The sequence below is a fragment of the Crocodylus siamensis genome, chromosome 1, assembly GCF_052110815.1.
Source record: "Crocodylus siamensis isolate JL-2025a chromosome 1, ASM5211081v1, whole genome shotgun sequence".
NCBI classification, from domain to species: domain Eukaryota; kingdom Metazoa; phylum Chordata; order Crocodylia; family Crocodylidae; genus Crocodylus; species Crocodylus siamensis.
This window is the reverse complement of record NC_143395.1, coordinates 337,907,062-337,923,454: the sequence shown is the minus strand read 5'-3', so window position 1 is coordinate 337,923,454 and position 16,393 is coordinate 337,907,062. Positions and strand designations below refer to the sequence as shown.

The 16,393-nt window shown below is 37.1% G+C and overlaps 1 protein-coding gene across 1 annotated transcript in view; it reads right to left on the bottom strand.

The window, feature by feature from the left end:
• The window catches only part of RBM26 (RNA binding motif protein 26), a 96,509-nt gene that overhangs the window by 27,863 nt on the left and 52,253 nt on the right, over positions 1-16,393 (bottom strand). The window contains exons 13-18 of the mRNA XM_090023795.1: positions 16,127-16,258; positions 12,984-13,055; positions 9,452-9,580; positions 6,668-6,742; positions 5,719-5,886; positions 712-816 (exon numbers count right to left, since the gene is read on the bottom strand). Coding sequence (XP_089879921.1) covers positions 712-816; positions 5,719-5,886; positions 6,668-6,742; positions 9,452-9,580; positions 12,984-13,055; positions 16,127-16,258 — 681 coding nt within the window. The remainder of the gene's footprint in view (positions 1-711; positions 817-5,718; positions 5,887-6,667; positions 6,743-9,451; positions 9,581-12,983; positions 13,056-16,126; positions 16,259-16,393) is intronic.

Below are 16,393 nucleotides of genomic sequence, written 5' to 3'. Positions count from 1 at the left end.
AAAAGCACTGCCAATCTACAGTAAAGAAAGGGTTATATTGTAAGTATATACTATGTATTTTAATATGCATCACTCTCATACATCATCAAGATGATTAAGAAAAGCTGCATTATACAATTTTTGAAAAAAATAGTTTATTCTCCAAGTGTCTTTAAAAAGAAATAGGCATGTAATTTGTACTTGGAACATTTCCTGATCCAGTCTGATTTATATAAATGTTAAAAAAAACCTCAGGAGTTAGACTATATCTTCTTAAAAAACAGTTACAGGATGACACAGCTTCTCTCAAGCATTTTAATTTGATCAAGATTATGTTTCTTCATGCTGACAATTATTTAAGAGAGATGTTCTTTTTAACAAGAATCAAAGTAGTCCAGCATTAAGCTCTTTATAAGCATCCACAGCACCACCTACAGACAAAATTTAATAAATACATCAGCTCTTTTAAAAGCTGTTACTTACTGTAACTTTATAACACACCAAATAACACCAGCTTTTAAAAATATGTACAATGTAAGAACAGAAAAGTGAAGTATCTCCACTAAAGTTTAAGAGAAAATAGCTGCATACAACCTACACAAATGAGGCTTCATCTTTGAAACTTCATTACAGCATAAATTGTTGTATAAAGTAAAATGCAAGTTAATTAAAAAAAAAATACATGAACACTGTTAAAAACGGCAAACAACAAAAAAAGGGAAAGAGACATACTTCAAGCTGCAGTTCTGTGTACTTTCGCCTTAGTTCAGTGACTTCTTCCCCAGCCTGCATCTTCTTGTACAAATCCAGCTCAGTATCCAGCAATTCTTTCTGCATCTAAGAAATAGTCGAGAAAGGCTATTAGTTCATATATGTCTTACTCTCAAACAGGGAAATAATCTGCTGAGTGACCACAGTCCTGCTGGTCCATCACAATACCACTATTAAAGGGTAGTCATGAGAGGGTGTCTTAAAAGTATGCAGCATGCTAGGACTAACATGATATGGTCTCCAGGGAGCTAGGTGGCTGTTAAAGTTACAGTGAGGGTCTCCTTTTCTGTACATGTGTCTTAAAAAGTAGAATCTTAAGAGACAAAGCTAAGCATAGAAAGACGGGGATTCAGAAACCAGGAAAGGGTAATGTCTATATCTAAGCCATGTTTTTTCAGGTCTGTATAAGTTAGCTCTAACTTAATAGGTATTATTTCTATTCCATTGAGTATCATCTTTCAGACAACACAACATGATAGCAGGTTTTGAGAGCACAATGACATTCAGTTTGCAGTGAGCTTTTTCAAGATCCATGTCGTCATGGTTTCTAGTACTGACTCAACAGCTGAAACAAAGTAGGAAAACAAAATGTGATCTGCAGCTGCTATGTAGTTTTGGTAGAGAAGTCTCAAAAACATGACTTCTACAAGACAATTCAGTATACAAAATGATAAACAGAACAGACAGCATCCACTCCAGTGGCGAACAACTTTACGGCCACTATAGTTCAGTAATGTGAGAAGTCCAACCAGTACTTCAATGCAGATGAAGGCAGGTCACAAATGTGTGCAGTACACTACCAAGACCTCTGCTACAAAAACATTTGAACCCTTTTGCACATGCACCGATTCACTTCTCCGGGCATGATGCATTAACAACCATAATATACAAAAACAAACGCAGGCTTTTAACACCAAGTTGGACAAAGCCTTGGCTAAGATGAAATAGTTACGGATGGTCCTGCTTTAAGCTGGGGGTTGGAGCCCCTTCCAACCCTAATTTTCTGTTATTCTGACCCATGCATACAGATCGTGGTAAAATATGTTGCTCAAATGAAATTCAGATGCGTCAGATGTAATCATAAGGTCTGAGGCACAGCAGACCTTCACGTATGACCATGTATCTGATGGAATTTTGTTTCAATTTGAGAATCTGGAAAAGACAGCAACCATTTGTTCCAATGACACATCAAATAAAAAGAACATGCGCAAATTACTTTATATTTACATATGCTGATTTTAAACCAATGTGTCATGTGCTCAAGAGCTGACTGTAAGAGATGAAGACCTCACAGGTATGGTGACAGTGTGAGAGTTAGAAACCAAATATCCATCACTGAATGATAAAGGAGGAAGATTTTTCGGGAGAAAACTTGAGGCTTTGAAAAAGAAAAAGAAAAGGCTGGATTACTCAAACTGATAATGTCAACACGAATATCCTAAAGACATCTTTTCTTGCTATCTCTCAAATTACATGACTTGTATAAGGCAAATAGTACTACAAAATCTTCATCTTTTCCTGTGCAAGATTGTTTCAAAAAAAAGTCACAGGAAATAAACTACTACTTTTTGTATAGTTTTTCACATATTGTTTTCCCACGCATTCATTACACGGCCCAGGATGTCCAAAGTCAACTGTTTCAAAACTCAAGAAACATGACTCGCGGTTCAAATTCACAAAGCACACAATAGGAGTCTGAGGTTTAACAGGTTCAGGAGTTGGGAAAGATTATTTTTTGATGCTCTTATTTTCCCTTCCTCCTGCCCTTTCCCTTGCCACCCTTAAGTTGGACCAGGATCCAAAAGCTGAAAAGGACTAATTAAGGCAAGTTAGGTGGCAGCCAAAGGTTTCCACATTCAGTGGGAGCAACATTTTGCAATCTGTGTGGCACAGTCACATTAATCTAATGCACTGCATCTACTACCTTAAGTTTTCAAGGTTCCATTTGCTACCCAACTTCAAGCATTAAGAAAATGCTACTAAAACATTGGTTTTTTTGCCAGGATCAGTTGTGCCAGGATGTACTCCCAGCATAACTGATCTGCTTGACTGGCAGGTGCAGACATTGCTCAGGGCCACTGCCCCACAGGATTAATCTTACAGAATGGCCCCAGATACCTGACACTCCAACCTGAATGCATGCTTGCAAACTGGCATACTGTGCCAGAAAGGTACAGACATTTGCTGCAACAGAGTGGCAAACCTGTTTCCAGGAACTGCTGGCACAGCCCTCTTTGGGCATCTGTAGTGCAATAAGAGGTAAAGATATCTGCATGTTCTTATTTTGCCTCACCACAGATAATTTTATTGCAGGACAAAGGTGACATCTGCTTACAGTCCCAGCAACAAGGTCCTTTTGCAGTGGGGTTAACATAAACTTCAAAAGCAAGTTACCCAAGTAACGCAAAGTGTTTTTTGTTTTTTTTTACTTTGTTCAGATGACTGATTCCTTTCCCTTCATCTATCACTTGAAGTCAGGTGGCTCTCATGAGGCTGCTTTGTTTGTTTTTTTGTTTTTAATTAAGAGCAAAGCAAAGATTTTCCTTAATGGTGTACAGTGTCCTCTTGTTGATACCTTCAATAATTCTCTTCCAGGGCAATTTACCTTGCATGTCAGACATCTTTGGCTACCTAAACAAGCTTCAGGGGTGGAACATGAATTTTCTGTCCATTTAAGGCAAAGTAAAAACATTAAGCAAAAACATGGAAATTAATAGTCCTCAACTGCTTCCTCTCATTTCAGACTTCAAGAAAAATGAAGAACTAATCACAGTATTTGACTACTCACAATTCACAGTTTAGCACCCACTCTTATTTTATACCTACTTGGGACTATTTTCTTCTCCAGAACCTCCTGGAGCACTGCTAGGACAAACTGACAATTCTCTGGTCACAAAACTACATATCTGTCATTTTCTAACCCACAGCTCTGCAAACTTCAATTGAAAATAAGTTCAAGTTCTCATCCCACTTTTCTCTGCAAGTTTTCTCACTATAAATTGAGATGCAACACAAAACAAAGTATTGCTAGCACTCACTGATTAAAACTGTGTTCATGTTGAATTATTTCCCCAGTTGAACCTTATAAAAAAACTTCTCTATTAATTATACTTAAATTTGCATTAATTATACTTAAGAATGAATTTGCAAGTTACTGCCTCATTTATAACGGGGTTCATTCTTTAACATCTGTTATTTCTGGCATAGTTACAGTTCAATTTGTCCTCAAGATAAGGTTAGACCCCTTCGGGAAGAAGTTAGGACATCTCAATCTGAAAGAGGTTGCTAGCTGCAGAAGGTATGAGAAACCTGTTTTCCCAAATTTTAATATATATTTTACACCCTTATATTGTTTCTAATTGAAATACAGCAATTTCACAGTTCCACTGTCTGAGGATGCCCATACTGAAAAATAAACCTAAATTCCAGGCCCAATTTTTTAAATATGATGCCTAAAGTAAAAATACAAGCCATAAAATGTTATCAGAGGAATGGATGAGGTAATGAAGCCATGAGCAAGGTCACCTCAATATTTATGCATCAAATCTGTACTTCACCATAATTTTATAGTTACTATTTTTTAAGTTTGATCTGCCTCTTAAGCAGATTGCTCCATGTTTTTTGCTCACATATATGGTTGAAGGTCCTTTAAGACTTCACCACAGGCTGGATTCAAGGCCATTCCTGAAAAGAGGAGCTTCCTAAAACAAACATATTAGAAGGGAAAAGTAAACATTTTAAGGGATGCAGATCAGAATGGCTGGAGGAGACCAAGATTGACTGTGGTCTTCTAGAGAAGTACCAGACACTTTGAAGAATACCATCAATAGTTTGTAAAACCTTTGCTTTTTTGTGCAAGTATCTCCTTATCTGGTTGCTAGAGCAGAAGAGAAAACAATTGGTGTTAATCATTTATAAAAGGACTGACAGAATTCTGTAATACTATTCTCTTACCAAGCCTTTCAAAATCATTTTATAATCGTCGTGGATAACATACCCTCCCCAGATAGCAAAAAATATCCGCCATTAAAAGACAATATAACTAGGTCAGAAAGCAGAGTTGGAGGCTGATTTTAACATTGTGGGAAAGACCAAAGAAATCAGTCTTTTGTAGCAGAAAAAAGAAAAGCAAACAGAGAAAAAGAAACCTCAAGTCAAAACCCATTATAAGTAGTTAAAAAGAAATTGAGAATACTACGCAGGAATTAAGCAGTATACAAAGTGGGAAGGTTCAGTTAGATATTTGTAAACTATCTATGTACTACATTATTCCTCACAAGCCAAACTCTTTATTTGACAGTACTGTTACATAATCAAGAATGAAAAGGGCACAAGGTTGCAACGTAGGCGAGAGTAATTTAGAACATGAAACAAACCTAAATCTGACCCTCAACTTCAATGCAACTTTTTGCTTAAGATATGCTGCATTCCTTTGAGTATAAAGACGCTCTTGATTTTAAGATGCACCTGATTTTTATGACAAACTAACAAAATAAAAACATTAACAAGGATAACGCATCTTTGACGCATAAAGAAACCTTTTAACTTTTTCTTTTAATTTAACTTGAATTTAAGACTCAGGAAATTATTGAAAGAAATACCTGGTTTTAAAAAGTGCATTTTACAGCTGAAGGAATATGGTATTGCTCTTCATGCTGCTGTTTAAAAAAAGCCCAAACAGGAGAAATTGAGTAGTTACTTGGAATAAGCAGCAAAGAGAGAGCGTGTGTGCGCACGATTTTAATTCTTATGATATATTTTGGATAATAGGTATTACCTAGTGACAACAGCAGGTAACAAATTTCAAACGAGTACTATGGCTTCTTTAAGTGATGGAAAAATACAGAATCATCTTATGCAATGTTGTATTTAAATTATCAGAGTCAATCTAGACAGATTTTTTTTTCAAATATTATTTTTTTAATTAATTAACATGAGCATGTAATTCTATAATAAAAAGCAGAGTACCTGAGCTTTAGTTTTCATGCTTTTCAGAGGAGGTCCTCCAGATGACACACCTTTTAATTCATCCTTTAGCTTGGTAATGCTATTTGTCAGTGTTTCCAGTGTTTTCATAATTTCTGCTTTGTCTTCTGATTTCATGGCTTTGTTCTTCTCCAATTTTGAAATCAACATCTGTCCAATTTTAAAAGTCATTTCTTTATGTTTTAACTTAAACAATGCTTATAAAATATTTTAAAAGATTTTCTAGATATAATTTATACTTTTGTATATTATGCTCAATTGTAGTAGGGTACACTAAGCAGTCATATTCACCATCTGGAACAGAACTTTGTCAGACATTTACTTCTGAGCCTTAGTGCCAGGAAGGACAACCTGATCTACAGAATACAGGTATGGACAGGAATTCTGCACCAAACCATAAAGGTGACAGACTTGGCACTACGAGGACAAATAAAGCAACATATCAAAAGCGTTAAAGCTTTACTGTAGAGGTAGCAACAAAGCAGGACAAGAGTAAGATGTTTCAGAGATCAGTATTTTTAGATACTTAAGGAACAAGACTGCAAGATGCAACTTCCAGCTGTTGCTACTTCTGAACATGTGGCTTCTTTGCTGACCACATCCAAGGAAAAAAAACCTGGTTGGAAAGACCTAGGAACCAAGGAAGCAGCCATTATTGCCACTTCATAACAACCACAACCGGGGGAGAACTGACCCCCCAGTTAAGATTAAAATTTATATTTATGCAAGTCTCGCTCTGTCTCAAGATGGAAGAGTCACAGCCAGGAACCAGAACGCTGTCGATAATAGTGTTCCTAAAGAAAGACTGCGATCCATGCCTACAAATTTCTAATTATTCTAATAATACAAGTTATTGACTTTTACAAGTCAGATTTCAACTCATTTTTACCATCTTACTCAAATCAAGGACGTTCAACATTTAACATTTTACCTTTTGTGTTTCAATATGCTTTTCTAAGATTTCTTGCTTCTTCTTTCTCACATCTTGTTGAAGTCTTAGTGCTTCCTAGGATTATAAGATTACAGAAAGTTTCTAGATTTTGAATGATGAGCTGCTCAATAGAAAAATATTCTGTCATCGACTAAACAGTTCTGTATTAAATGATTTAGAAAATCTGATAACCACCAAATTTCTAGTAACAAATATAAACTAATATACTTAAAGAAGGCTACTCAAACACAGTACAGCAAAAGCTTTGTTATCTGGCACCCATGGGGAACGGGGGATGTCAAATAACCAAATATGCCAGTTACCCAAGAAGCTGAAACAGGCGTCTTTGCCTGCTCGGGCCATCGCCTCTCCTGCCGCATCCAGTGCGCCACCACCTCTCCCACCATGTTGCTGCCCCTCCCACTGCATCAGTATGCTGGGGGACAGGAAGGAAAGGCCCCTGCACAGGCTACTATGCCCCAGGCCATGGGGTCTTGGCAAAACCCGAAGGGCCACGGTGGGCACTTCCAGTTTCGCTTTCACCTTACAAGCTGGCATGCCGGTTAATAGATCGTGCCAGTTGGTAAGGTGCCAGATAATGTGGCTTTTACTGCTGTATTTGGGAAAGCAGTGTCAAACATTAGGATTTGATAACCTGAATTAGGCAGGTGCATGCCTCGTGTGGATTAAGCATTCCTCCTTCATTGCAAATAGGGTAATCATCTATAGCAGATCAGTATATGTCAGTGAGAGGCAGGATATTGTACTCCACGGTACCAGAGGAAGTATTTTTTAACGCACAAAATTAATTTACATAACTTATAAGCAAGAGCTCAGACATGTAGAAAAAATATGTTGTAGGATTCAGTAAATTAAGCTTTGTGGTATTAGTTCCAGATCAAGTCAAAAGTACATTAAAAAGCTGGGGTGTTTTTTGGTTGTTGTTTTTTGTTTTGGTTTCGTCTTTTTTGGAGGGGTGGGTTGAAACTTTGATACCATAACTAAAATAATCAAGCTCTCTACCCAGAAAGAAGCTAATCAGTTGCATTAAAGATTTATCTTGAAGCTATTAGGAATGTAACTCTTTCTGAAGACACTTATGAATGCACAAATGACAAACACATATTTGTCTGCTTTATTACTGTGAAAAAACTTATACTTAGAGGGCAGCAAAGACCAGGCGAGAGCTGCAGCTCAGCTCCTCTAATGCGGGTTAAAATGTATAGGTATGTATATTCCTTAATCTCAGACAAAGAATGGGAGTAAGGGGTTAGGCCCCAGGACATTTAGAAAGAATTAATCAACATACCTGACATGGAGACAAAGAAATGTAAAAACCCCACCCGTGCATGAGTCTAGTATAACCAAACTACAAGGGTATTTGCCACAGAATTACTTCATGTAGAATGAAAGTACACCAATAGCCATAATAAAAATACTAATGCTGCATCTGTATATCCTCCTAAATACCATCTTAAATTCTGCTCACTTGGTATGTTATGTTACATGTGCAATCATATTCTTTAGTAGCTGCAACCTCCAGAGAGGATTATATACTCAAGGGGCATGAAGAAAAAGGGAACGGAAAAGGAAGATAGGTAAAAAGGCAAAGAGATGAGAAAAAACTAATGAAAATAAGAAAATCTTACATCTATCACAATGAGCCATGATTTTCTCATAAGTAAAAGGTTTATAATAGAAATCTCTCTAAACAGAAAAAAGCATGAGGAAATAAGCCAGTTATGTTGCAGAACTTTAGTTCTTTCTTCCTTTTAAATGATTATTCAGTATTGCAGTTGAGATTTTAACCAGTGGCTTCTAATTTCTGACACCTAGCACTAGATATTCATCAGCTTATTTTCAAAGATGCTAAGCAACTGCAATTTTAGTTTATGTCACTGGGTGCTACAGGTACTAAGAACTTCCAAATATCATGCTGTAAGTGTCATACATGTGCCAAAGGAGTCTGGTCCCATGTTATATATAGTCATAAAGCCCTGCTTAAAGTAAAAAAATTGAAAACCCTTACAGACAATGTCCATTAGCCTAAACTCTCCATTTAGGAGCTGAATTGTCCTTAATGCTTTTGTGTAAACCTAAATCGGATGGATTCAAACAAAGACAACATATTCAATCTATATTTAGTTTACTCAAGTAAAAGTGAACCAGAGGACCCAAAAGTGATTTTAAAAATGTAAACTGAGCTGGTGAGTCTCACCCAGAGCCAGGCATGTTTTTTGGCTTTATTCGCCTTATACCCAAAAGGAAATCGGGACTTTAGTATTCTTTAATATACTTAAGTGAATAAATGAAGGGGATGAAGTACAATTAAAACAGGCTAAAAGGCTGGACAATTCTCACTTGAGGAGGGCAAATATTGATCACAGAGGATCCAAATACAGCAAACAAGAGACAATTGGGAAACAAAGTTAGAATTATACTGTACACCCCTTCTTCCAACTAACAAAGAAAAATCAACATCCCAAATGTGAAGATTCTTTTCCCCATTACAAAAGCTTCATATGCTGTGTCCCTACTGATCTTCATTAAATTGGTAGAAAATACACTGCAAAAAGTAAACAGAAAGGAACAAGTACTTTCAACAAGTACTAGAAAACAAAAGTTTTACTTTCGTTGCCTTTTGAAACCAACTCTATTCTGTGATGAACACTTGATTTACTAATTCTACCCATGCAGTTATGAGATATGTTCGTACAACCTCTAACAGTTACAAATTCCTAAATCTATTATTTTATATACATTTAAGAAGTATGTTTAATTTACCTGTTTTTTCTTCTGTGCTTCATTAGAGTCTAGCATGGAAGTGGAAACAACAGGCAAAGATTTCTGTGCTGCCTTCAAAGCAGCAGGGTTGTACACAGTTTTTGTCAAGCCAGTAGAAGTGGACAATACCTACAGGAGGAAAACATTTAATTTTTGCTAGTAATTTCAGATTTTTTACTTTTAAAAACAGAAATGTTTTAAAAAAACATTTTTCATAAAACCAGTGACCTCTGCCTCCTTTGATTAGAAGGCTGATAAAAATTATAGAGTAATAAGATATTTCTGATAGCTTGGAGTTAAGCAATTAATAAAAATGCACCACATCAAGTATTCTAAATGTTTTCTGATTAAATAGGTTTTACAGTGTGATTACAAATACTGCTTAAAAATTTAAACAGAAGCTTTTTTAGGATTTGATCAAAAGTAAGATGACTCAGCTCTGGTGCTGTGTACCTGAGACTACAATTAGTCCTAAAATTTTCTACCTGAAACGATGTTACTTGTGATTACATGCACTTAAAATACAGGACTGTATCCTAATTTTAAACACTAATGCTCAGAGCAGACATTGTAGCTGTAATGAAAAGTCAAATGCAAAATAAGGCTAAAATAAACAGTAAAAGGGAGATTTTCTTTAGCACCACAGAGCACAGAAAGGATTTTAGTGTCAACTTCACTTCCCTTGCTTCATGTGTAATACAGCACTATAAAATTTCCCTATGCCTTACTAATCTTCAGCTCAAGGGTGATCCTGGGAAGCAGTCAGCAACCAATGCAACTTAAAGCAGCCTTTGCATGTTTTTCAGTTATGTTCAGACTGGACTGACACAGTCAGGCCCAGGTTGAGAAGTACAAATGTCACTTGAGTAGGCCCTCCTTAACATATGCCATTCTCTACCACAGCTAAGGATTTGAAGCAAACTGTTTTTGTAGTGTTCCTAAAAATCAGGCCACTATGGAGTTTCAAAGGCCAGAGAAGATGCACATATGGTTTTGTCTGACTCCTTATCAAATACAGCATTTATATATACAATGCATTCAAATCCTAAGATATTTAAAATAGCTCCAGTATAAATTTAAGGGAAAATTAAAAATAAAGCTGCCTGGAGATTTCTGGTGAGACAGCTGATCAACTGTGTCTTCATAAAAAAAATCCAACACTTAATAGCACAAAAAAGCAACAGGAAAGAAACAGGAAAAAAGATAAAAGGTTTAGAAGACCAGCTACAACTAAGGGAGATTTACAATTGAAAATGTTTCACAAAAAGGTCTTTACTACTTTTGCATTTATTGTCTCTACTCTTTCCACTACTAAAATATTTTCTAGAGTGGATCTGCTGAGAGAGTAGGAAAAAAAATATTAGTACGTTATAAATGGTATATTATAAAGGCCCATCAGGGGTGCTTAAGTGGGCTGTTAAAGGTGAGCTGAAATGCTGCTTTAACAAGTTATAAAACACCAACATCTGGCAAATAGTACTTCAACAAATGGCTTCAGGGCAATCTTCTTCAAACAGGCAGGAAAACAACAAAGAGCAAAAAAATGACATGCATCTCTCTACCCTTTTCTCCTAAAACACTGCTAGTGCCCTGTTAAAAAGGAAAGAATTTAACATTTAGCCATTTAACAGAAAAGAAACAACAGAACAGATGCATCTGTTCAGAAGTGAGGTAAGCCTTCCCAGTATATGCAGTATGGGAAGTATATGCAGTATGAGAAGAAAAGGCGGAAAAGCCACCTTATTCAGCCCTTACCCAAAGCCCTAAAGCAGGTGATCACCATTTCTGTTTCTGAACCTTTTCTCTTACAGCTGCTTAGAGACCAACCTGGCTCACTGTAGGCATATGCATACTATGCATACATGCATGTAATGTAGCGTCCAGCTGCACTTTTGCAGCAGTAATACAGCAGTGCACTTTTGAATTAAAACACATTAAAGGTGTTTTAGTTTCAAGCACACTGCTGTCATTTTCTCAGTGCTGGGTGAGTCAGTTCTCATGCTCCACAGACTCAATTAATTGAGCCTGTTCTGACTCACTAGATTTCCAGCATCAGAGCAGACAAACGTATGTATAAATGCCCTATGTTCTCAGGGGTGTAGCAACTTTATAAGGATGTCTTAAATTGTATCCTATTACTCCATCCTCCTATTCAGCAACAAGGACATACTCTAGGAAAATACCCTGCTCTTAACAGCTGATCAGTATGTACACAGACACAGCAGTTGCAAAGAAATGGTCTGGCCCATACAACAGCGCAAACGACGAAAGAAACAGTAGCCAGAAACTGGTCAGACCCAATTTCAAGGTCTGGAACTTGAGCAAAATGATGCTTTCCCCTAACTCAATGTGTAAACATATACAAACTGCAAATTCCCACCACTATTTGCCTAAGTGCACAGCAAAGTGGAAAAAAACCCATTTTAATATAGATCTGCACTTCAAAGAAATGTGTGTTAATAAATTCAAATTGTATGGGAGGAGAATAAAAGGAAGGACTTCCACTGAAACCATAATAGACTTCCTATGATTAAACTTAAGTAGCAATAAAATATATACAACTACGTATTTTTTTTTTAATACAAATGCACACAAATACTTGAGTGCAAAAAGAAAGCAGTAATTTCAGGAACTCTGGTACAGAATTAACAAAATGTCTAAGTCAATACTCTTGATATCTAGCTAGCATATTGCTCTGATCTACCCCAGACCACACACAGCACCATCTCCTATGCCCCCACTTCTTCCACACCATGCTGTCTCCCCTACACTCCACTTGCTGCATGCATGAGCCATCTTTAATCACCTTGGCCCTACCCAGGCAGCAACAGGAGTGACAGCTCTGGCCCTAGCTCAGGGCAAATGACAGCTGTAGCCCCAGCTGGGCTGGTACTGGAATCTGAGATACCCACCCCGCCATGCTGAATGGTGAAAAAAAATCTCTTGGATTCAAGTAAATACAGTACTATTTGCATCATTCTGGAGAGTGTTCTGGTTCTTCGCCTCTTATGTAAAGGTCACTTTTACTTCTGGTGCACACTACGTCCACTAAATAAATATTACACACCATCTGGATGGGACTATTCCAAGCACAAATGAAGGGATAAATGTTTGTAATATCAGTCTGAAGAGGTACACAGAAACTTAAGAGCCTTTCCTTCCCCAGAAAGCAGGCCTTTCAGTTTATGTTACAAAGGTAGTTGAAGTTCACAGAACTACTTTGCTAATAGCTCATGATACTAAACAGATACTGTAAAAGCATTTAAGTTCACCTTTAACACATTTTTTTGGTAGATGAATGAAGGCAACTTGGTATGTAAAACAAATGTAAAACAGGAGTACATACCCACCTTGTTAGAATCCTATCAATTATTTAAACCAAAAGTAGTATACACATACTTTATGTAGCTACATAGAACTGGCCATTAACTGTTTTTAAACTTGTAAGTGCAAAGTTGAAATAAAATGAATTCGGTATTAGGAATATATTAGATGTGACGAGAGGGAACATTCAGACATGGTATTTTCTTACCTTTTCAGTTGTTGGAGTAGCTGGTTTTGATACAAAACCCAGTCTATCCTTCACAGATAATTTAGTTACATTCTAACCGAAAACAAAACATAAAATTAATTCTTTCCTAAATGTGTAATTATATCAGTTTATAATGAAAATCCAACCACACAATTTTGAAAGCATGACATAACAAAAGAGTAGAGTCATGTACCGTACTTTTAAGATCCAAACATCTAGATAAAAGACTATTAAATGCTTGAATAATCAGCTGCCCTAGGGATAAGAGGTCTGAATAGATGGGATGACAACAATGTGTCCAAACAATAGCAGATGTGGTGGTGTCACTTTGGAAAAAAGATGTTTTACAATACCATATCCAGAAGCATCTTTTTTCACATGCAAGGCAACTTAGCTAGAGAAGCCCCTGAACTTAAGAGTTGTATATGCTGAAAATCCAGGCACTGATTTCCAAATGTCACCTTTCAGAACTTGTGCTGTGAAGCGTAAGCTAAAGACTTTCTTCCTTCTGGTACATGAACCAAAGAAATGCTGAAACTGTCTGGCTATAGACCAGATATAGTGTTTGAAGAATCCCTCAAAGAGAAAAAATCTGCTCTGAAATATTTCAGGATTCATACAGTTTACTATGTTACTTGCGTTCCTTTAATTACAAGAAATACAACATTTTTCAAAGTATTTCCAAGTCAGATGCTGACCATCTACCTCTAATGATGCAGGTTAATGGGAGAGATGTAATATATTAAATGTGTTGACTGTTAGCAAGTAAAGATTCCAATTCCTGCAAGCAACAAGAACCTTACGAAATAAAATGTAATCCGTTGCATCTTTTTCATAACTGATCTCCTGAAATAAAACTCTTCCTGTAAAATCATTTAACTGCTACAGTGGAGCTATAAAACCAACAACAAGAAATACTTCGGAATATTTTCAATGCAGGTTCAGTGGGACTGATGACCAACAAACTAGATTTACAAGAATTTGAAAGTGCACAGCTTTAACACACGGAGGTAAAACCAAAAGGCAACAGCTATATAGCAGAAACCTGGCAACAACCACCTCAGTAAGAAAGCCCTGTCTACTATGTCATTATCACTCAAAGTGATAACATTTGCACTGAAGTGTCCAATCTGTACAAATAAAAATTCTCACATGTATGTGGCACAACAGACCGTTTCTAGTAAAAAAAACAAAAAACCTCTCATTAAAGAGAGGGTCGAAAGGTTGCCACACAGGCAATTAAGCACCAAACCTTCAAGTTAATGGGATTCTTAAGGCAGTGGTATGCTCATTTGCAGTGAACTGTATGTAGGGAATTGAACAGTTTAATTTATTACGCTTCTCACAGCTGTTACTTAAGTGGACTGACATTTAGAAGATGGTCAAGACAAGCCAAACTGGAAGTCAAATCTGCTTAATTTCTAAGGCTTATTTTGCTATCCAAGATGCAAAATGAGCACCTCCTGAAGCAAAGGCATCTAAAGTAACAGTATTTCGCAATAAGTACTGTTACTGGATTTTATAATTTCATGCAAATATTTAGAAAATATTTCACAATCAGAAGTTGTTTAAATACTACAAATTAAAAGCCTGAGAATTTAATAGTTAAAGTTTTATTTGGCCAAGCTTATTTAAATGCATGCTTCCCAACTTCAGTAATATACAGTTTATTATTCTGTGGTGAAACCTTTAAATTGAAAGGCTGACAATGGTTATTCTAGAGAGCTATTAATAACCATATGCCTAGGTTGGGGTCAGCCTTTTGCTGGCACAGTCAGAGCTTGTAACCCGGCTGCGATCATGGGCTGGGAGTCTTCGCCTCTACAGCAACCAGCTGCTTGCATTCGCTGCAGATTCCCAACCTCTTTGTAGCACGGGAAGTGCAGATGTGATGGAGCAGCAGGTTCTGCATCACAGGAGTGTGCTGTGGAGGGGATAGGCAGTATGGTGCAGCTGTGCATCACCAGTCCCCAGTGCTAGATCAGACCTCCCAGCACACGAGCTACCTAGGTGATTCAGCAACATACACGTGGAAGCATTTAAATAAACTTAATCCATGCCAGATAGTGACAATATTTATTTCATCCTGCACAACAACATAGAAAGACTCTAGGTACTTCAACATCTAGTTTGACTTGACTAGTTGTTCACTGGTATCTCTGCACCAAATACTATGTGCCAGTTCAATACTGGGAAACAAAAAAAGAATCTCTGAATACAAGCATACTTACCATAGTTACTCAAATTGAAGAAAAAGTTTCTCCCCCTCCTCCTTTAACAAGCCTCTTGTTTTCTTGCATACAATAAACCCTCTCCTCCCAAAAAGACAGGTACTTTTGGGGGCAGGGAGAAGATAGGATGTAATGGGGGGGCAATGATATTTTCCTGATTCATGGTCAAGTATATGACATGGGGTAAGCCCTTCAGGGAATACACTGTCCAGGAAGCATGGCATGCCTGGGATGCCATACTTCCTGGAATACTCTAAGAGGACAATGTCACACAAGTTTACATTGCAAGGACAGCAGCAAGACAGTTAGCTCTTTATTATATGTAGTTCTTTATACAAGTTCCTGTAAATAAAAAGTTTTTTTTTCCACATCACAAGCTTCACCAAGATACTCCCACCAGCTCACTTGCTGCTACATACAAACTACAGGGATCAGCCTATAGCTAAGTCTGTGGGAAGGATGCCACAGGAGTCCACTCTTCAGTTTACTGAATAGTGGCTGGCATCCTGGCAGCTGCCTGGCATGCTCAGTGCTACCAGGCTTGCTTCTTTTCCAGTAGAAACAACTTCCGCACTTGAAATATGCACCCTGAATTTGGAGGGCTGATTTTAAAGGAGTTGGGGGAGGGAAGAGAATATGAATGTTGTGTGTAAGACAATACAGTAGCCCCTTAGTATTGGACACTTGACCTAAGATAAACTGCTAATTATCACAACTTTTAGAATGAGTTTCATGAAATTTTACTTGTATCAAATCTTATCAGAAAGTTTTTGAGGTTTCAGACATATTTGCGTGATACCTGCCACTATTAAAAAAAATGTATAAACTAGAAAAACATTACAATACATTACTACAAACACAAAAGGAAAGATTTGTATCCTGGACCTTTGCAACAGCAAATGTTGTACATACCTGAACATTTTCTGTATTGGCACTCTGAGCTTCCGCAGGCTCAATATTACTTGCAGGTACAGGACCTAATCGCTCCTTGACTGATTGCTTCACTACTGGTAAACTGGGTTGCTGAACTAATGGCTGTATTACCTATAAAAAAAAAAGAAAAAAAAAAGAAAAAAAAAAGAAAAAAAAAAGAAAATTGAAACACATTCTGACACCATCAGCAGAGGCCTAACAACCATGCAGGTTGGTACAGGGTCCTACCATTACAAAGTTCTAGCG